The sequence below is a fragment of the Saccopteryx leptura genome, chromosome 6 (genome assembly GCF_036850995.1).
Source record: "Saccopteryx leptura isolate mSacLep1 chromosome 6, mSacLep1_pri_phased_curated, whole genome shotgun sequence".
NCBI classification, from domain to species: Eukaryota; Metazoa; Chordata; class Mammalia; order Chiroptera; family Emballonuridae; genus Saccopteryx; species Saccopteryx leptura.
Genome location: NC_089508.1, coordinates 79,135,980 through 79,159,163, shown reverse-complemented (window position 1 = coordinate 79,159,163; position 23,184 = coordinate 79,135,980). Strand labels below are relative to the sequence as shown.

Below are 23,184 nucleotides of genomic sequence, written 5' to 3'. Positions count from 1 at the left end.
TTTTTTTTTTTTTTTGTATTTTTCTGAAGTTGGAAACAGGGAGGCAGTCAGACAGACTCCCACATGCGCCCGACCAGGATCCACCCAGCATGCCCACCAGGGGGCGATGCTCTGCCCATCTGGGGCGTTGCTACATTGCAACCAGAGCCATTCTAGTGCCTGAGGCAGAGGCCACAGAGCCATCCTCAGTGCCCGGGCCAACTTTGCTTCAATGGAGCCTTGGCTGCGGGAGGGGAAGAGAGAGACAGAGAGGAAGGAGGTGGTAGGGGTGGAGAAGCAGATGGTCGCTTCTCCTGTGTGCCCTGGCCGGGAATCAAACCCAGGACTCCTGCACGCCAGGCTGACACTCTACCACTGAGCCAACTGGCCAGGGCTCCCATTTTTTTTAAGTGAGAAGAAGGGAGATTATAGACAGACTCCTGCAGGTGCCCTTACTGGCAGCCCCCATGGTGGCGGGGAGATGCTTGAATCAGCAGAGCTATTTTTAGCATCTGTGGTTAACAGGCTCAGGCAACTGAGTTATCTTCAGCACCTGGGCCAAGTCTCGAACCTATCTATCCTATTTATTTAGCCACTGGCTTCAGGAGGGGAATAGAGAGGGAAAGGGGAGAGGGACAAGGAGAGAAGCAGATGGTCGCTTCTCCTCTGTGTCCTGACCATTAAGTGAACCCAGGTCGTTTGCATGACAGGCTGACGCTCTATCCACTGAGCCACCGGCCAGGGCCTTAACTTTCCCATTTTCGAGGGGAATTAATTTATATCGTCTCACCTCAGACTGGCTCCCTTCCCTCATTTGATTACTTTTCTTCATTGGCCACAGAAACATAGGTGCAATCAGCTGAGAATTACCTTATCTTTCCACCCCCAAACACTACAAGACAGCCTGCACCTGTCCCACCTACTCTGCCTCCCTCCAGTTGGAGAAAGGCTGTGTCTAAGGCAGCCTTGCTGTTTGTGCTAGGGATCCTGTTCTTTCCTGCATTGTCACACTCCCTGCAATTATTTCTCTCCATCAATTTTTCCTACTCTGCTGGTTAATTTACATATTGCATACAATCAAGTCTTATCTTTTTTTTTCTTTTAAGCTAGAGACAGAGACAGAGAGAGGGACAGATAGGGACAGGCAGGCAGGAAGGGAGGGGGATGAGAAGCATCAAGTCTTTGTTGCAGCACCTTAGTTGTTCGTTGATTGCTTTCTCATATGTGCCTTGACTGGGAGGCTCCAGCAGAATGAATGACCCTGCAACTCAAGTCAGAGACCCTGTACTCAAGCCGGCAACCTTAGGGCTCGAACCTGGGTCCTCTGCGTCCCAGTCCAATGCTCTATGCACTGCACCACTGCCTGGTCAGGCTCATACATTTATTTTTAATTAATTACAATTAAGGGTCAATATTATATTAGTTTAGTTTTAGTTGTACAGCATAGTGGTTGGACATTTATAGAACTTAAGAAGTAGTTCTATAAAAAAAAGAAGAGGAAACAAAAACTCTCCTGACACCACACCTTTATCTACTGCCCAGTTTCTCTGTTCTTTCTTTTTTCTTTATTTTTTTTTAAATTGAGTTTTGGAGAGAGGGGTGAGGTGGGGAGAAGCGGAAAGCATCTACTTTGTAGTATATAGTTGCTTCCTGTATGTTTCTTGACCAGGCAAGCCCAGGGATTTGAACTGGCAACCTCAGCTTTCGAGGTCAACACTTTATCCACTGTACCACCACAGGTCAGGCCAATTTCTTTGTTCTTTACCACTGAAAGCGCTCTTATCACGACAACCATGCCCTGCATCTTACAACGCTTGTGGTCCATCTCCTTGGTATTTCATTTTGTCCTGCCTTCCACTTTTTTCTAGTCTCCTTTGCTGGTTCTTCCTTGGCCAAATCTCTGAACATGGAGTAACCCAGGCTTCTCTCTTTGGCCTTGTTTTCTCTAATTGTGCTTTCTCTTGGTACTCAAGTGGTCTTTGAAACTTAGAACATGTCATTTTCTTCTGCTCAGTGCCCTCCCGTGACTTTCCTTATACCTAAAATAAAACCCAAACTCCTCCAAAAATAATGAGAAACTTGACTTGATCCTATTGGAGGAAATTTAAGAAAAGAAGAGCACCCTGACCTCAGGGTTGGTTAGAGCGGCATTCTGAAGCACAGAGGTTGCTGGTTCTGTCCCCGGTCAGGGCACCTAGAGGAACAGATCAATGTTCCTGTCTCTCTCTCTTTCTTTCTTCCTTTCTCTCTAAAATCAATATTTTAAAAAATGTTTATTAAAAGAAGAAGAAAAAAGAAAAGCTATCATTGGAGATAGATGAAAAAATTTGATTATAGGCTACATATCAGAGGATATTGGAAACTTCTGCCTGTCCTGGGTACAATAATGTATTTGAGGTTATGTAGGAAAATATTTCCTTATTTTTAGGAGATGTGGCTGATGTATTTTGTGGTAAAGTGATGTCTGGAACTTATTTTGTTTTGTTTTAGAGGGAGAAAGGGAGGGACAGACAGGAAGGGAGAGAGATGAGAAGCATCAATTCTTCATTGTGGCACTTTAGTTGTTCATTGATTGCTTTCTCATATGTGCCTTGACTGGTGTGTGTGTGGGGCTACAGCAGAGCAAGTGACCCCTTGCTCAAGCCAGGGACTTTGGGCTTCAAGCCAGCAACCATGGGACCATTCCCACTCTCAAGCTAGTCACCTTGGAGTTTCGAACCTGGGTCCTCCACGTCCCAGTTTGATGCTCTATCCACTGTGCCACCACTTGATCAGGCTCTTTTAATTTGTTTTTATTGATTTTAGGGAGAGAGAGAGAGAGGAACATTGATTTGTTGTTCCACTTATTTATACATTGATAGGTTTTTTATACATTGATTTTATTTATTTTTATCTTAGCGAGGAGGTGGGACAGACAGAGAGGAAGAGAGATGAGAAGCATCAACTCATAGTTGCACCACCTTAGTTGTTCATTGATTGCTTTCTCATATGTGCCTTGATGGGAGAGGGGGCACTGCAGCCAAGTTAGTGACCCCTTTTGAAGTCAGCAACCATGAGGTCATGCCTATGATCCCACGTTCAAGCTGGTGATTCCATGCTCAAGCCAGACGGACTGGTTGATTCTTTTATGTGCCCTGACTAGATATCAAACCTACAACCTTGGTGTATTAGGATGACACTCTTAACTGACTTACCTGGCCAGGGTATTTTTTTTTATTATTCATTTTTAGAGAGGAGAAAGAGACAGAGAGGGAGAGAGAGGAGAGAGAGACAGAGAGAGAGAAGGGGGGAGGAGCTGGAAGCATCAAGTCCCATATGTGCCTTGACCAGGCAAGCCCAGGGTTTCGAACCGGCGACCTCAGCATTTCTAGATCGACGCTTTATCCACTGCTCCACCACAGGTCAGGCCAGGGTAGTTTTTTAAACTTCACTCATTCTTGCCTCCCCATGGTATTTCTTTATACTTTTTCCTGTGCCCCACTCTCTCCTAATCATCCTTCAGGCCTCAACAGCTAGAGACATCATGCCTTTACCCTAGAACTGGCAAATCCAGTTACCTGCTGAAGTCTCGACCCTGTGGACAAGCCCACCTTGTTCTGTCACAACATTCTGATTTTCCTCACGTTGGTACAGACACCACTGCACTGTCATTGCCTTTTCTTGTCTGACTTCAGCCTGCTCTGAAATCTGCGAGGACAGGGACCAATTCTATTTTGGTCTTCATTCTATTCCCAGAGCCATTCCAAAGGACAGTTGATAAATATAAGAACAGGAGAAAACATTCAATGGATCTGTCTTGCTTATTTGGTTTTTGGCTGTACTATTAAGATCTTTAACTTTCCTGCAGGCAAGCAAGTTGCTAAAAGCCTTGAAAGCCCACCTGAAACAGGAAGCAAGAAAAGCAAATGAAAATCAGGTAAGTAAGGTTTCTCATCACCTATTTAGCAAAGGAATCATATTTAGTTAATGAGTGATAAACTCAGTTAGTGATGACTGCTGTTGTTTGTTTGTTTTTTGAGAGAGAGATTGAGGGACAGACTGGAAGGGAGGGAGATGAGAAGCATCAACTCATAGTTGTGGCACCTTAGTTGTTTATTGATTGCTTCTAATATGTGCCTTGACTGAGAGGCTTCAGCTGAGCCAATGACCCCTTGTTCAAGCCAGCGACCTTGGGGTCATGTCTATGATCCCACACTCAAGCTGCGACACCGCACTCAAACTGATGAGCCCAGTGCCCAAATCGACGACCTTGGAGTTTCAAACCTAGGTCCTCAGTGTTCCAGGCCAATGCTCTATGCACTGCACCACCACCTGGTCGGGCTAAGACATGGGATCCCAAGAGATCCTAATTGATAATAGATAGTAAGTCCTTTCATAATAACTTGGTTATAAATAGCAAAGTTGCCTTGCAGCAATTAATCTGTTGAATAAGACGTTCTTGTACAAATGCAAAAGTTAGCTACTAGTTGCCAAAAGTTATGAGAGTGAGTGTGATATGAGTGGGGAAGGAACTGAATTCAAAAGTCAGAAAAACCCAGGTTAAGTAGCACCTCTGTCATTTCTTTTCTTGTGACTGGGAAAAACTCAAACGCCTTGATTCTTCATTTCTTGCTCTGCTGTATTGAATCTTGGGCCAATAAAACAAAGTGAGGACTGTGAAAGAGACTTGTAGTAAACTTAAACCACTGCTAATGGCAGAGATTGTCATAGCTGCTTAAATCCACACCAAAGATTTTTGAGAAGGCATGATGCCTGAAAGGACCAATGGATGCTTCATTCGGACCAGTTTTCATAACTTGAAATATGGGGAAATGTTGAAAGGCCTTAAGGAAGTGGGCCTTGGAGAGCATTCATTATGTTTTTTGTTTGTTTGTTTGTTTTTTAATAAATAAATTTTTATTAATTTTAATGGGGTGACATCAATAAATCAGGGTACATATATTCAAAGAAAACATGTTCAGGTTATCTTTTTTTTTTTGTATTTTTCTGAAGCTGGAAACGGGGAGAGACAGTCAGACAGACTCTCGCATGCGCCCGACCAGGATCCACCCGGCACGCCCACCAGGGGCGACGCTCTGCCCACCAGGGGGCGATGCTCTGCCCCTCCGGGGCGTCGCTCTGCTGCGACCAGAGGCACTCTAGTGCCTGGGGCAGAGGCCAAGGAGCCATCCCCAGCGCCCGGACCATCTTTGCTCCAATGGAGCCTTGGCTGCGGGAGGGGAAGAGAGAGAGAGAGGAAGGGGGTGGGGGGGATGGAGAAGCAAATGGGCGCTTCTCCTATGTGCCCTGGCTGGGAATCGAACCCGGGTCCCCCGCACACCAGGCCGATGCTCTACCGCTGAGCCAACCGGCCAGGGCCAGGTTATCTTGTCATTCAATTCTGTTGCATACCCATCACCCAAAGTCAGATTGTCCTTCGTCACCTTCTATTTAGTTTTTTTTGTGCCCCTCCCCCCCTCCCCCTCTCCCTCCTTCCCTCCCCTGCCCCCCGTAACCACCACACTCTTGTCCATGTCTCTTAGTCTCGTTTTTATGTCCCACCAATGTGTGGAATCCTGCAGTTCTTGTTTTTTTCTGATTTACTTATTTCACTCTGTATAATGTTATCAAGATCCCACCATTTTGTTGTAAGTGATCCGATGTCATCATTTCTTATGGCTGAATAGTATACCATGGTGTATATGTGCCATATCTTCTTTATCCAGTCTTCTATTTTTTTTTTTTTTTACTGTGATTAAAGCCTTTAAGCAAACTCTTGGCCAATACAGCAAGAATCCATAAAAGAGTAGTGTCCTTAACATGTTCACCAAGTCCAAGTTGGCCCCAACGCCATGCCAAATCCCTGCAAATGCAACCCAACCCCAGTTCAGTCTGTTAGGAGCTGTCACAAGGAGCAGGAGTCCAGGAAAAGTTCGCATAGCACTGGAATTGTCACAATTCTATACTTTGCAGCTCATGTCCAAGTCCCAGTGACCACTGCTTCTAGCTGGTAATGATTCAGGTAGACTGGAAAAGCCATCTGCAGCATGTGTGGAGATGGAGCTTCTGTTCTCCTCTGCCTAGAGAGATGAGTCCAGGTTGCTTTTCCCTGGAGCTCTGCAACTGTGGTGTGGTAAAGAGTGTACCTTGGGGTACACTAAGCTGGGTGGCAAAGGTAGATTCATAATAGAAGTTGGCAAAAGGGGGAAAGAGAGCTCTAAATTAGGAGTAGGTCCTAGCCTGAAATATGAGTAGGACATTGAGGTAGGAGGAATAAAGGAAACACTATATATTAAACAAAGCAGCAGAAAACAGGACTATGAACATTCACAACAGAGATCTTCGAGGGAAGAATAAAAAACCTGACTATTCAGGCAAGACATAGTTAAGTGGCCCTTGTGCAAATGAGATTAATTTACCTGCTTCTTGGAAGAAATACCCTAGGCTCATCCACAGTGTGATAGATGGAGCCGACAGCCCTGGGCACCTTCAGCCTTCAGTGGCAAACCCCAGCATTCTGGGCAAGGTTAGGTCATAGGTGGCTGGAGCAGGGCTGAAAGAGACTGAACCCTCCCTTAGAGGAGCGAGGGGGAAGCCTACCTTCCAGTGTCCCTGTTTCCTCACAGCAGAGGCATGTAAGTCTGGCAGGCTTTTAGCTCAATGACCTTCCTTTCCACTATTGAAGCAGGACCCAGATGGCATCCTAGGAGACCCCTTTGGGGCATTGGAGCCTTTAAGGGTGTATCCTAAAAGCTGGTAGTTCCCCTGATCTCTATTGGGCTTTTTCTGCCTCTTGGTATCTTAAAAGAGAGCATCCATTATATATCTGGAAGTGAAGGTAAGTGTAAACACAAACTGAAAATTTAACTTCCTCTTCTCTGTATGATCTCTGTTAACTGTAGTCCAAGTTATAAACAATTAAAAACTTGAAATTTTCAAAACTTTTTGATTCCAGGTTTTAATTAACTAAATATAGACAACAAAAAATAATTTTCAATTAAAAGTTTTTATAGCAACCTAATCATTTTATGTGTGTGTGTATTTAAATGGTTAAGGATACATGATTATAGTGCTTTCTGAAATCAAGATTTTACTTATCTAAGGTGACAGAAGGGGCCCGCACAGCCCAAACATACAGCAAAGAGATCATTGATGTCCCCAAGTATAAACAAATATGTAAGCTTCCAGACCCCCAAATCATCACTTGGGGAGTGCACAGGTGTGGCTCACATCTCAGTGAGTATGACATCACACCTTCTGAAAGTCTTATTCTCTCACAATAGATCAGCCTTAACTAGAAGTTGGAGCAACTCCAGGTGTGAGTTAGTCTGGCTGTGTGCTGGGGACTCCTTTATCCAAATCAGGAGTGCCTATTCAGTGGATTTAGACAAGTTTGTTATCGTTACATCAGTATGCATTCTGGAATGAACACAGCTTTCCTGATCACTGTCAGCCTCCCAGACAGACATACCATGGTTAAGATGTGTGGATTTAAACTCTGGGAGCTGTGCTCAACAGACTTCTAAACTAGTTATAGCACCTGTCCTGCACTATGCTACTATGGCGGCTGAGGTGAATAAGGACTTTAAAGTAATATGTGGTATACTCAAAGGTGCCACTTCTATAGTGGAAAGTTTATTCCTTTTTTTTTTTAAGCAAGAGAGAGAGAAGAGACGGGAAGGGAGAGAGATGAGAAGGATCAAGTTGTAGTTGAAGCAGGACTGGCTAAGTTAGAAGAACAAGATCATGATACAGAGAGGTTCACCAAAGTTTACCATATAGTTACCGAGGACCTGAGATGCTACAGGGCTATTTATGTGATAAGAAAATGAAAAGCTCTGTACAAACCTCCCTTGATGTTATTTCAAGAAACTGACCCCAGCAGCAGAATCAAACCCTGACTCTAACACCAGTCCCATGCTCTCCAACAAGTCTCATCTTCTGCATCATCCAAGATTATTTAAGATTGTATTTGGAAATGTTTAAGTATTTATATGCACAGAAAGGTAAAAATAAATACTTTAAGCCTGGCCTGTGGTGGCACAGTGGATGGAGTGTCCATCTGGAATGCTGAGAGATCACTGGTTTGAGGCCCCAGCTTGCCCAGTCAAGGTGCATTTGAGAAGCAACTATGAGTTGTTGATTCTTTCTACTTCCCTCTTCTCTCTAGCCTTTCTCTAAAATAAAAAAATGGAATCTTTAAAAAAATATATACTATGTAACATCTAGACTGAAGCAACTACTTCTCATTCTGTGTCCCTCTCCTCCCTCTGTAAAAATCAATAGACGTGTTTGTGTGTGTGTATATATAATTATATACTGCTCACAAAAATTAGGGGATATTTTGAAATGAATATGAAGCGATAAAAACATTTTATTTTTTTATTAAACAAGAACATCAGAAAAACAAGTCAAAGAAACTTGTTGATTATGTAAATGAGATGTAAAACCAACTTTTATTTCATTGGTGAAAATGCACTGTTCAAAAGGCTGAAAGTACTGGGGTATCTGCATGTTCCCTGATCTTGAAAGTGCACATCCTGCAATTTCCCTGCCCTTGCAATGCCCCTGCAACACAATTTGCTCAAATGGGAATCCTAGAGGGTCATAGGATGTCTTTTTTTTTTTTTTTTCATATTTAGAGGGGAGAGGAGAGAGAGAGACAGAGAGAGAGAGAAGGGGGGAGGAGCTGGAAGCATCAACTCCCATATGTGCCCTGACCAGGCAAACCCAGGGTTTCGAACTGACGACCTCCGCATTTCCAGGTCGATACTTTATCCACTGCGCCACCACAGGTCAGGCGCCATAGGATGTCTTGAAGCTGGTCGGACACAGACGACAGTGACAACAGCACTTGGAACATCCCAAAGCGTGATTAGCAGACTGGAATTGCTTCCAAGAGACTGGCACAGTATGAAGAGGACATGGGCAGGGTTGCCCATCTGTCACAACAGCAAGAGATGACCGCCACTTGACCTTATTGGCAAGAAGGAATAGGTGCAGCAATGCAACAGAGCTATGGGGACAGTTTCTTGCTGCCACTAGACGGCTGATATGCACCCAGACCATGTGAAATTGGCTCCATCATGTTAAACTGCATGCCCAGCAACCAATGATATGCATTCCGTTATCTGCTTAACACCAATGAACCCATAGAAGGTGGGCTGATGAGTACTGTCATTGGACCCGTGATGAGTGGTCAACTGTCCTCTCCTCAGATGAGTCACGGTTCAGTCTGTGGCCTGATAATTGTGTCCTGATGTGGCGTGTATGAGGAACACGGGAGAATCTACCTTTCCTGCCAGAAAGGGATTCCTTCAGTGGTGCTGGAATAATGGTGTGGGCTAGCATCAGCATTGGTGGTTGTACTGACCTCCACATCATCAGAAATGGATTGTGACTGCTGTCAGATATCAAAATGAGCCTGACCAGGTGGTGATACAGTGGATAGAGCATTGGACTGGGATGCAGAGGACCCAGGTTTGAGACCCCAAGGTCGCCAGATTGAGCGCGGGCTCATCTGGTTTGAGCAAAGCTCACCAGCTTGGACCCGAGGTCTCTGGCTCAAGCAAGGGGTTACTCGGTCTGCTGAAGGCCCCCGGTCAAGGCACATATGAGAAAGCAATCAATGAACAACTGAGGTGTTGCAACGCACAATGGAAAAACTAATGATTGATGCTTCTCATCTCTGTCCCTGTCTATCCCTCTCTCCCTGAAAAAAAAAAAAAGATATCAAAATGAGGTCCTGCCCCCTATAGTGGTACCCCATGCTGGAGCAGTTGGAAACAACTTTCTTTTCATGGACGATAATGCAAGGCCCCACCCACCATGTGCATCTCTTTGACAACATGCTCAGAAGGCGGGAATCGAATGCATGGACTGCCCTTCACATTCTCCAGACCTGAATCCCATTGAACATGCTTGGAATGCACTGAGAAGACATCCGGCAAACCATCCAATGCCTCCCACAACACTTCTTGAGCTGCAAGTTGCCCTGGAGCAAGAGTGGCAGAGGATCCCACAGGAACTGCTGGATAATCTGATCCTGTCCATACACCCTACTGAACAGTCAATGTGTGGCACTCTCATCCAGTTTGACGTGCTTCTGTTCACCCCCACTTGCTACTTAATCACGATAATTGAGTTTGCATCTCATTTGCATAATAGATCTTTCTTTGACTTGTTTGCTTTTCTGATGTTTTTGTTTAATTAAAAAAATCAGCCTGACCAGGCAGTGGCGCAGTGGATAGAGTGTCAGACTGGGATGTGGAGGACCCAAGTTAGAGACCCTGAGGTCACCAGCTTGAGCGTGGGCTCATGGGGTTTGAGCAAAGCTCACCAGCTTGGACCCAAGGTCGCTGGCTCAAGCAAGTGGTTACTTGGTCTGCTGAAGGCCCACAGTCAAAGCACATATGAGAAGGCAATCAATGAACAACTAAGGTGTTGCAACGAAAAACTAATGTTTGATGCTTCTCATCTCTCTTCGTTTCTGTCTGTCCCTATCTATCCCTCTCTCTGACTCTCTCTCTGTCTCTGAAAAAAAAAAAAAAAAATCAAATGCCTCCTTTTTTTATCACTTCATATTCATTTTGAAATATCCCCTAATTTTTTGTGAGCAGTATATTCACATACGCACACAATGTTAAGACAAACATCTGTCTAAATTGCACTTAATAGGTAAAATTACCTATTCCAATTTATCTCATTATTAACCTGGGGACTGCCTGTATATATTTTTTCTTAGGTTTATTTATTTATTTATTTTTTAAATTTTTTTATTTATTCATTTTAGAGAGGAGAGGGAGAGAGAGAGAGAGAGAGAGAGAGGAGAGACAGAGAGAGAGAAGGGGGGTTGGAGCTGGAAGCATCAACTCCCATATGTGCCTTGACCAGGCAAGCCCAGGGTTTCGAACTGGCGACCTCAGCATAGGTTTATTTTTTATGTGTGTGTGTGTGTGTGTGTGTGTGTGTGTGTGTGTGTGTGTGTGTGTGTGTTCATCTTTTGGTTTGTTTGGTATTTTTATTCAATTCATATGCTGATTCTGCTCTGGTCAGTTAGCTCATTTGGTTAGAGCGTCATCCCAATATGCTGAGCTTGTGGGTTCAATCCCTGGTCAAGACACATACAAGGATCAACCAATGAAAGCATAGCTAAGTAGAACAACAAATTGATGTTTCTCTCTTTCTTCTCCCTCCCCCCCTCCTCCATCCCTCCTCTATCCCTCTCCTCTCTCCCACCCTCCCTTCCTCTCTCTCTAAAAATCAATTAAAAAAATTTTTTTGAATAAAAGAAATGCTGGTAATTTCTGAGCATTATACATAAGTATACCGTTATATATAGGAGATGGCAGATTAATGTGTCTCTTTTCAGGATGAAAGTCAAACTTCTGCATCCTCTTGTGATGAGACTGAGATACAGACTAGCAACCAGGAACTAGCTGAGAAGGAACTAGCTGGCTATGTCACCAAAACAAGGAGAAGGCACAGGACTGTCCACAGGAATCCTGACTTCCAGGTAAATGGATGTATACAAACTGAAAATAAGCACCACCTGTGCCAGAATTGGTATATTCTTAGGGACCTCTTTTTCAAATTCCTTAGGTAGCGGTAAACACTGGGTGTTGTAAACTCCATGAACACACAGATCCAAGTCTAGGCTGCTCATCACATCCTGGTGGTAATTCTCAGAAAGCACTTAATTAAGTATTAAGCACAAATTAAATATGAGCCTTCATTAAGTGTTTACTTAAGTGAGGTATAGTAAATAAGAAGGAAAATGAAACCAACATTAAATATGATTGTTTTCCTCTTTCCTATCCTGTCCCAGACCTGGTGACCACATTATTCTTAGTCTTATAGCAGTAAGGTCATATGATTGCAAGGGCTCCCTCACTTGCTTTGTGAGGACTCTGATTAGGTTATCTTTTCATTCAAACGTAATTTTTTGTTTGTTTTTTTCTCAAGTGAGAAGCAGGGGGGCAGAGATACAGACTCCCCCGTGTGCCTGACAGGGATCCACCTGGCATGCCCACTAGGGGGCGATGCTCTGCCCATCTGGGACGTTGCTCTGTTGCAACCAGACCCATTCTAGCGCCTGAGGCGGAGGCCATGGAGCCGTCTTCAGCGCCCGGGCCAACTTTGCTCCAATGGAGCCTTGGCTGCAGGAGAGGAAGAGAGAGACAGAGAGAAAGAGATGGGGAAGGGTGGAGAAGCAGATGGGTGCTTCTCCTGTATGCCCTGGCCAGGAATCAAACCTGGGACTTCCACATGTCGGGCTGACGCTCTACTGCTGAGCCAACTAGCCAGGGCCCCAGACATAATTTTTATGATGCATGGTCTTAGTATTTATTTTTTAGTTCTGTGCGATCCCTTAAGTCGTTAGCCTGTCTGAGTCTCTTATGACACTTGGTAAGGCAGAGACCCAATCTGCCACTCAGAAACTTTATTCTCCTATTTTAATTCCTTTTTCCCCCTCAACTAGATACCTGTTTTTTGAAAGCAATGATTATGTTTTGTTTTTCTTTTTCTTTTACTATCTTAATATAAGTAATGTTTTTAAAGTTTTCAATGGTATACTTTTGAATTGAGGTATAATTGACATATAAAATTACTTTAGTTTCAGGTGTACAACTTAATGATTTGATCCATGTTTGTTTGATCATTGCAAAATGAGCACCCTAAGTCTAGTTAATATCACTACAGATAGTTAACAAAAATGCCTGTTTTTATGATGAGAAATTTTAAGATGTACTCTCTAAGTGACTTTCAAATATGATGAACCTCTTATTTATCATTTATTTACTTTTAAAATTTGTAGCAGGGTCATTCAGAGATAAAAACAAGTGATCCCACTGAGTTCCAGAATCAAGAAAAGCAGGAAAACCAGACTCTCAGAACTACAGCAGGAGCTCCTCCACCAGACGAGAATCAAGGAGGTGAGAACGCAGTGTTCTCAGGAGGAAGTGGAACAAATGGTATGCCAGGGAACTAAAACATCCCAGCATTGCGAGGGCAGTCACGAGCCTTAGATTCCTATGATTGCCACACCAAAGTGCTACGAACTGGATGGCTTAAGACAACACATTTATTCTCGCACAGTTCTGGAGGCTGGACATCCAAAATCAAGGAGTCAGTAAGGCTGCTCTCCTAGACCCTGGATAGAATCCTTCCTGGCCTCATTCTACCTGTGGTAGAAGCTGACCCTCGGTGTCTTTTGGCTTGTAGCTACATTACTCTAAGTCTCTACCTCTGCTGCTTGGCATTCTCCTTTCCTCCTTGAAAGGACAGTCCTGTTGTATTAGGGTTTCCATCCTAATGACCTCATCTTAGCTTGATTATATCTACAAAGACCTTATTTCCAAATAAGGTTATATTGTGATTACTGGAGGTTAAAACTTTAGCATATTTGGGGGGGAGGTACAGTTTAACCCGTAACACCATTATGTAGAATTTCTAACAATTTAACAATTAAAGCAAAAATTAGAACCAAATATGGTAAGCCATCAGATCGTCTTCATTAATTTTAGAAACCAGAATAAGAGTGGTAGCTGGAAAGCTTAGGGAATTTGATCCCTACTCAGTGATGAGGAGAGTCTACCTTTTGTCCATTAGCTCCTCTGGCCTACTCCAGAGACAAGTGCAAAGACCTGTTTGCCTGTTCGACCGAGACTGTTAAAAGGGAGCTGCAAAGTCTATCTTCCCAGTTGTGAGGCCTTTTTTATTTATGATAAATGTATATTTTTTTTAGACTGTACCCTCCTAAAAACCTCTTCCCTAAACTTTTTCAACTAAACGTTTGTTTCAATAAGACACTAACACTTCAATTCCCATATAACTACCAGGAGTTGGTGCGTTCTGATTTCAGTCCTTGAGCGATAGAGTGCCTCTGTGTTCCTTTCACCCCAGCCCGTCGGCCTGCCTAGTGTCCACGAAGCAGTTAAGTGCAGAATTTCTAATGCTGAGCCTTCCCATTTTCCTCAGATTTTTGCATTTCTTACTAAATCTAGTTCCCGGAGGTTGAGGTTCTGATTCAGTAGATCTCAGGTGAGTCTGGGAGTCTGCAGTTTTTCTACCGTTTTTTTTTTTTTTTTTTTTTTTTTTTATTCATTTTAGAGAGGAGAGAGAGAAGAGAGAGAGACAGGGGGGAGGAGCTGGAAGCATCAACTCCCATATGTGCCTTGACCAGGCAAGCCCAGGGTTTCGAACCAGCGACCTCAGCATTTCCAGGTCGACGCTTTATCCACTGTGCCACCACAGGTCAGGCTGGGAGTCTGCAGTTTTTAATAAACATCCCAGGTTTGACACTTCTTTGTCTTTTGATGCATATACCTTATATACCCATTTTAAAATCATAATTTAGAGAAAGTAGTTAAGAAATATGCCAAAAGAGTCAGAAGTCGGGATGAAATTACAAATGTCTACTATTCTATCAGTTATTTTATCTGGGAGACATAGCTCTAGGACTCAGTTTTGATGCCATAGAAACACTGGGTGGGTACCTATCGAATCAAATTTGCTTTTAATTTTGATGTTTAATTTGTTGCGTTGACATGTTTTCAAGTGTCCCACTCAATATAATACCCTCTACCCCCTCCCTACCAGAGAGAAAATTTTAAAACTTTTTACTTTGACATAATTTCAGACTTAAAGTTGCAAGAATAGTAACAAGGATTCCTACGTAACTTTCACCTAGATTTCCCATAGTTAACACTTTCCACATTTTTTCCATTTCTCTTTATGTGCACATATACACACATTATATGCGTTGTATACATTTTTTTCCTGAACTGTTTGAGTAAGTTACAGATGTGTGCCCCTTTACCCTAAATATGTCAGTGTGTGTGTGTGTGTTTTTTTTTTTAAGTGAGAGGAAGGGAGATAGTGAGACAGACTCCTGATGTACCCACACTGGGATCCACCTGGCAACCCATCTGAAATCAACCAAGCTATATTTAGCTCCTGAGGCTGACAGGCTCAGACCAACCAAGCTATCCTCAGTGCCTGGGATGGCACTTGGGCCAGTTGAGCCACTGGCTACAAGAAAGGAGGAGGAAAAGAAGGGGGAATTGGAGAGAAAGAGCAGCAGACGGTTGCTTCTCTTGTGTGCCCTGACTGGGGATTGAACCTGGGAAATCCATATACCAGCCAGAGCTCTATCCACTGAACCAACCAGCCAGGGCCTGATGTGTATTTCTTCTTTTTTTTTTTTTTAAGTAAAGGAAGGGAGGCAGAGACAGACACCAGCATGCACCCTGACGGGGATCCTTCCAGCAAGCCTACTAGGAGGCAATTCTCTACCCATCTGGGGCCCTTGCTCCATTGCAGCTGGAGCCATTTTAGCACCTGAGGCAGAGGCCCTGGAGCCATCCTGAGCACCCAGGGACAACTTGCTCTAATCAAACCTTGGCTTCGGGAGGCAGGAAAAGAGAGAGAGAGAAAAGCGAGAAGCAAGAGGGGGAAGTGTGGCAGAGCAGATGATTGCTTCTCCTGTGTGCCCTGACTGGGAATCGAACCCAGGACATCTACCCACTGGTCCGACGGTCTACCATGGAGCCAACTAGCCAGGGCCAGATGTGTATTTCTTAAAATACAAAAACACTTTCTCACAAATGTACAGAATACAAAAAGTTCATTGATGTGGTTTCATATTCCACATTGCACCTAACCTTTAGAAAACCACTGTGAAGTTATGTATAGTATCAAGGAAGAATTTTCACAATTACCTGAAATTACTCTTCCCTTTCAACCACACATCTGTATTTGGCAAGGTTTGTTTTCATTTATATATATATACTCAATCAAAACAACATATTGTAGCCTGACAAGGCGATGGTGCAATGGATAGAGTGTCGGCCTGGGATGCTGAGGACCCAGGTCTGAAGCCCCAAGGTCGCCAGCTTGAGCGTGGGATCACAGACATGACCCAGTGGTTGCTGGCTTGAGCATGGGATTACAGACATGACTCCATGGTCATTGGCTTGATCCCAAAGGTCACTGGCTTGAGCGAGGGGTCACTGACTCAGCTGGAGTCCCCCAGTCAAGGCACATATGAAAAAGCAATCAATAAACTAAGATGCTGCAACAAAGAATTGATGCTTCTCATCTCCCTTCCTGTCTGTCTGTCCCTATCTGTCTCTCTAGCTAAAGAAAATATATATCACATTATCTGTGGAAGTAGGAAAGGGAATCCAGCTGCCTTTGATAAGTCAAATATTAAAGAAATGTAAAAAAAGAAAATGCCACTTTATCCACTATTTTTGTGTTAGAAATTTTAGCCATTTTCATAAATTTATTTATGTTGAAATTTAATGGACATTCTGTTATTTTTAGTGAATCAAATGTTTTTAAATGTCTTTTTATCTAATATGGCACATATTGATAGATATAATTGACATATATGAAAAATAATCTTTAGTGGCCTTAATTTTTGAGAGTATAAATGTATCTTGAGACTAGAAAGAGTGGAATTGCTAATCTAATCTATAGGTAGGTCTTATTTAGTTGCATCAGTTATTTCAGTAATTATTCCAATAATCCCATCAATTATGACTCTTAAAACAGGAAAATCTCAGCTCATCCTTTGCATTTCATTGTCATGTGTCTTCAGTCAACATTAATCTGAAATAGTTCCTCAGTCTTCTTTTGTCTTTCCGGTTGTTGACATTTGTCTTAATGTGCTGATGGGTTCATCAGGTCATGCACTTTTGGCTGGATTCCCACAGAATAATGTGTCGGCCTCAGTCAGCACCAGAGAAGGCACAGGTGTTGGTGTGTCTAATGACTACTCATATTAACTTCCATCACCTGGTTATGCTGGTGTCTGCTAGGTTCCTTCTCTGTCAAGTTACTACTTTTCCATTTATAATTAATAAGTATCTTGTGAGGAGTGACTCTAACTGTAGATATCCTGTTTTTCATGGAACTTTTCTCTCTGATTTTAGAACCAAGGTACAATCAGAAGCCCCTGGAGGCCCTCCCTCCCTATTGAGTGTTCTTTGCCTTATTTTATGGATACTTTAGGGAACCTCAAGGATGGTTGACTTTATAAGTAGTATTACTGGAGGGCCCTGGTGAGATAGCTCAGTTGGTTAGTGTCAAGCCAGTATGCCAAGATTGCAGGTTCAGTTCCTCGTCAGGGCACATAGAAGAATCAACCAGTGAGTGCATAACAAGTGGAATAACAAATCATTCTTTCACTCTCTCTCCGTTTTCCATTCTCTCTCCTTTATTATCTTTCTAAACGCAATTTTTTAAAAAAGGTAGTATTACTTAAAAAAAACCCTTATATATTTTTCAGTACATTATCTCGAGTTGAAAAAAATATCAGAAAGTGTAAACTGATATTAAGTGGGGAAAAATAGTAAACCTTGTATACAGTACCATTTCAACCGGATTAAAGAACAAAAGTAAAGCAAGTATAGGCATACCTCATTTTATTGTGTTTCATATATGTTTTTTTTACAAGTTCAAGTCAAGACCTTGACCAGCAAAACAATTTTTTCTTGCTTTATTGCAGCTGTCTGGAACAGGTGGTTGTTAGATGTGCCTGTATAGAAGCAAAGGACTTGAGGAAATATGCCAAAATGCTAACTGTTTCTTAGGCTGGTAGAATTTTGTGATTTTAATCATTCTAGTTATGATAATATGTTTAAAGCAAAGGTTCTGAAAAAGTTTTTTATTTATTTTTTTACCAAGAGAGACAGCCAGAGAAAGGGACAGATGGGGAGAGACAGAAAGGGAGAGAGATGAGAAGCATCAATTCTTCTTTGTGCACCTTATTAGTTCATTGATTGCTTTCTCATATGTGCCTTGATGGGGTGGGGGGGCAGGCTCCAGCAGAGTGAGTGACCCCTTGCTCAAGCCAGCAACCATAGGGTCATGTCTATGATCCCACGCTCAAGCCAGCACCCCTGGCACTCAAGCTGGTGAGCCTGTGCTCAAATGGGTGACCTCTGGGCTTCAAACCTGGGTCCTCAGTGTCCGGGGTCAACAGTCTATCCACTGCACCACTGCCTGGTCAGGCTGAAAAAGTGTTTTTAAATTTCTGGTATTCAGGAAGCACAAAATTTCTGCCTACTTGAAGCATACAAGCTAAAATTTTATTGATGCTGTAACATTCTTTGTGTTCTTTGGCAAAGCCTATGACATGAATATGTTCACATTAACTTTTGACATTTCTTAATGACAAGAATTGTTGAAATCTTTTAATTAGTTCTGTATCTTTATATTCAGGTAATGAAGATTCAAAGGTACTGTCAGAAAAAAAGAGGTCTGTCTACACAGATGGGTTTTCCAAATCTGGAAAAAATAAAAAAATTGGAAGCACTACTCCAAGTAAGTTTTGCATACAAATAAACATAAAGTAATGGTTGGCGCCCTCAGACTGCTGTTAAGAGTCAGTGAGCTGTCACAGCTGAAAGCTGAGGTGCTGGAACTGGGCAGGCGTCTGCATTCATTTTCTAGCTGAGAGACCTTGGGCAACTTATCCACAGTAAACCCACTTTCTCGGTTGAAAGTAGAAATGGTTGTACTGCCTATTTCATCAGGTTAATATATAGATTAATTAAGACAATATTTCTACTTCTGATTACCTAACATAGTAACTAGCATGTAGCAAGTATTCAGTAAATATCTGAGAATAAATGTCTGTAAAGTACGTACTTGGCAGAGTCTACCTTGTAACAAGGTACTCCAATTTTGGACATGTAATTCTTCTTCCCTATTACTTGTCATAGAATATTGATTGTTACCTGTTTATAGTACTTAAAATGCTACTTAGCATACATTAGAAATTCATATACTTAAATAAAAGGTTCTTATTAAATTTTATTTTTGATTGATTCTAGAGAGGGAGAGAAACATCAGTTTCACTTATTTATACATTCATTGGTTCTTGATTTTTGTTTTGTGTGTGTGTGTGTGTTTGGATTAATTGATTGATTTTATAGTGAAAGAAGCAGTCATTTGTTCCACTTAGTTGTGCACTTACCCGTCACTTCCCCATGTGCCCTGACCAGGTATCAAACCCGCAATCTTAAGAGTATTGGGACAACATTCTAACCAACTAAGCTACCTAGCCAGGGCTAAAATATTATTAGTTAGAAGATACATTTATACTTAATTAGAATAGCACAGAGCAGGGGTCTGCAAAATGCTGCCTGCTTTGGCCTGTCCTATAGTCTTTTAACTAAGAATGGTTTTTACAGTTTGAAAGGGTTATATAAAAAAAAGAAGAAAGCTTTACATATTTACTCTTTGCCCTTTATCTTGCATAGAGCTTTCTAAACATTTTAAAACATCAGATTTATGATAATAAAAGGCCATTTGATTAGTTGTGAGAGTTGAGGACAAATGTGACTCTCTTCTTATTCTCTGGACTAAACCAAGATGTCATTTAGCAGTGAAATAGACAATGGAGAGATGGTGAATATTTGATGGTTTTTAAGATAGATATGTTGTACCCCCAAGTTTCCAAAGACTAAATGTTTTGAAATTAAAGTTTTGGCAAAGATAATGCTGAATGTCAGGTATGCAAAGGAAAGAATAAGTGATAATAAGAAAACAGCGAAGGTGAATAAATGATTTTGTCTTGTTATTTTCATATTTTGCGGAACATTCTAGACTTTAAGAAGCTTCATGAGGCCCGTTTTAAGGAAATGGAGTCCATTGATCAATATGTTATGAGAAAAAAGAAACATTTTGAACAACGCAATTTATTTAATGAACCGAAGGTAATTGTGTTCTTTTTTTTTAATGTTTGTATTTATTTATTAATTTGTTTGTTTTACAGAAACAGAGAGAGGGCTAGACAGGGACAGACAGACAGGAACAGAGAGATGAGAAGCATCAATCATTAGTTTTTCATTGCGCATTGCGACACCTTAGTTATTCATTGATTGCTTTCTCATATGTGCCTTGACCGCGGGCCTTCAGCAGACTGAGTAACCCCTTGCTCAAGCCAGTGACCTTGGGTCCAAGCTGGTGAGCTTTTGCTCAAACCAGATGAGCCCGCGCTGAAGCTGGCGACCTCGGGGTCTTGAACCTGGGTCCTTAGCATCCCAGTCTGATGCTCTATCCACTGCACCACGCCTGGTCAGGCGGTGATTGTGTTCTTAATTGGACTAAAATTTTTCATTTTAATTTTTTTTTTTAAATGAGAGGCGGGGAGGCAGAGAGACAGACTCCTGCATGCGCCTGACCGGGATGCACCCTGCAAGCCCTATAGGGGACAATGCTCTGCCCATCCAGGGCCATTGCTCAGCAACCGAGCTATTTTAGCGTCTGATGCGAGGCTATGGGGCTGTCCTCAGTGCTCATGGTCACCTTGCTCAAATGAGCCATGGCTGTGAGAGGTGGAGAGAGAGAGAGAGAAAAGGGGGAGGTTTGGAGAAGAAGATGGTTACTTCTCCTGGGTGCCCTGACTGGGTATTGAACCCCAGAATTCCACACATCAGGCTGACGTACTACCACTGAGCCAACCTGCCAGGACTTGATTTTAATATTGATACCATGTATACACCATGTAGCCAGCTTTCTATTAGTCCATTAGTAGAATGTATTTGTTTTAGTTTAATGTATCTTTACTGTCTTAAATTGCTTTCCTCTCACCATGAGAATTTACAAAACCCTCCAGTCTTCACTATATAGAATGAATTTCAAAGTGGCAATAAGTTGTTCTGTTTTCCATGTTCAGACATTGTGCCTTTCACCTTTGTTGAGGGTAGACTGGCTTACTGATGAAGCCAACTTCTTTCCCTTTCACTTAAAGGAAAAGGGGTGACTAGCAGTGACTAATATAGAGGCTTTCAGTGATAACTGGGCCCCCTGGAGGGTCTTCAGTCCAAGTCCTACTGGACTCAACGCCCCTTTAAGTGAAAAAAGGTCATCAAATAAACCTGCAAGGTTGAGTTAGCAGCAGAGTAATGAGATGATAACATCCCACAAAGTTGATGCCGTTGTTCTATGTGGCATCTGTTGTTCAAGGTGGAAGGCCTGGGAAGCATTTATTTTAGAATTTTTAATATATAACCAGACATCTTCCTATTTCTCAAAAAGAATTTGAGGCACTTTGTGTTATTACAACACAAAACAGTATAAAGTCGATTTTCAAAGGGTAGAAAATTAGCACCGTTAACAGGTACATTTTCTATTGTATCAGTCACTTTGGAGTTTGTGATACTAATGCCAACAAAGACATGCATTAGGTGATAAATTGTAAATAGTATGCCTGACCAGGCGATGGCACAGTGGATAGAGCGTCGGACTGGGATGCGGAGGACCCAGGTTCGAGACCCCGAGGTCACCAGCTTGAGCGCGAGCTCATCTGGTTTGAGAAAATCCCACCAGCTTGGACCCAAGGTCACTGGCTCAAGCAAGGGGTTACTGGGTCTCCTGAGGGCCCGAAGTCAGGGCACATATGAGAGAGCAATCAATGAACAACTAAGGTGTCGCAACAAAAAACTAATTATTGATGCTTCTCATTTCTCTCCATTCCTGTCTATCCCTATCTATCCCTCTCTCTGACTCTCTCTCTCTCTCTGTAAAAACAAATAAATTAATTAATTTAAAAAAATGGTAAATAGTAGAGCCTGACCTGTGGTGGTGCAGAGGATAAAGTGGCGACCTGAAATGCTGAGGTCACCGGTTCGAAGCCCTGGGCTTGCCTGGTCAAGGCACATATGGAAGTTGGTGTTTCCTGCTCCTCCCCCTTCTCTCTCTCTCTCTCTCTCCCCCTCTCTAAAAATGAATAAATAAATATTTTAAAAAAAATGGTAAATAGTAAAAGAAAAAACAAAAGACATAAGCTTCTTTTTTATAGTGAGAAGCTTAATCTTGGGTAATGAACATTCATTTGCACAGTACTCATAAAACCACTGTTGTACAGTTGAAGATACTATTTATCATCCTTTAAGCAAACAGTAACAAAGCCAGGTGATGGCATTAAACATCTCCATTCCTTCATACTGATCAAACAACATAGATGGAGAATCCAGAGAGGAGATATGTAGTATGTCCATTATACTTATATACAAGCAAGGGACAGGTGTCACTACATTCACAGTTCAATATGTGGGCAAGAGGCCCATGCTGAGACTTTACAGAAAGTAGACATTTATCTTCTTTTTCTGCATGGACATGAGCTAGTTGCAAATATTCCTTGGAAGCAAGGCCACTCATTTACCTTATCATGAAACTATATATATTTAAGTACTTGATTGAAAGTCAAGCTTAAACCTGGGCTGTGGTGGAGCAGTGAATGGAGCGTCAACCTGGAATGCTGAGGTCTCTGGTTCGAGGGCCTGGGTTTGCCCCGTCAAGGCACATACAACAATCACTGAACAACTAAAAGTAAAGCAACTATGGGTTGGTGCTTCTCATTCCTCCCTGCCCTCCTGTCTCTGTAAAATCAATAAATAAAATCTTTTAAAAAAAGAAAAGAAAAAAAGTCAAGCTTCCTATACAACATGGGAATGAGTTAATTTTCCAGGTAAAAGTTAAGGACAAAACAGCTATCTCAGCCATGAACTTGAGTGTAGCCTTAAAGATGTGTTGAATAAATCTGTAGTTTACCTTATTTTTATTTATAGCCCCATCTGAATGAGTGTGATCTAAAATCCCACCCCCATTATTTAAGGAATTAACCTATTAGATTGATTATTTAGTATCACCTATTTAGAGGTTAGAGAATAAAAACAATTACAGTAACTTTGCCCTAGCTGATAAGAAGTTTGAGGAATTGATCATTGATAGTGATAGTGATAGTAATTAAAATGCAAAGATCCGAGAGAGAGACTCCTCCTGGCCATAACTAATCTTTCCTTGACTTTCATGATTAGAGAAGAGACACCTGTTTGATTTTCTAGCCAAATGGCCCTCTACAAAGATAAGAAACCTGTGTCCGAGATGCATGTTTATTTTAACAGTGGTAATGATAAAAAATTTACATGTATTTTTTCAAATATTTACTTTTTTTTTTTTTTTTGATGACAGAAACAGAAAAGGACAGATAGGCACAGACAGGAAGGGAAAGAGATGAGAAGCATCAATTCTTCATTGTGGCATCTTAGTTTTTCATTGATTGCGTTCTCATATGTGCCTTGACCGGCGGGCTACAGCAGAGGGAGTGACCCCTTGCTCAAGCTAATGACCTTGGGCTTCAAGCCAGTGACCTTTGGACTCAACTCAGCAATCATGGGGTCATGTCGATGATCCTACACTCAAGCCAGC

The 23,184-nt window shown here is 42.2% G+C and overlaps 1 protein-coding gene across 1 annotated transcript in view; it reads left to right on the top strand.

Annotated features, from left to right (window-relative positions):
- Positions 1–23,184, top strand: part of NUSAP1 (nucleolar and spindle associated protein 1) — a 45,925-nt gene that overhangs the window by 5,260 nt on the left and 17,481 nt on the right. Inside the window, exons 2-6 of the mRNA XM_066344260.1 lie at positions 3,827–3,895; positions 11,330–11,473; positions 12,776–12,893; positions 18,190–18,291; positions 19,579–19,688. Coding sequence (XP_066200357.1) covers positions 3,827–3,895; positions 11,330–11,473; positions 12,776–12,893; positions 18,190–18,291; positions 19,579–19,688 — 543 coding nt within the window. The remainder of the gene's footprint in view (positions 1–3,826; positions 3,896–11,329; positions 11,474–12,775; positions 12,894–18,189; positions 18,292–19,578; positions 19,689–23,184) is intronic.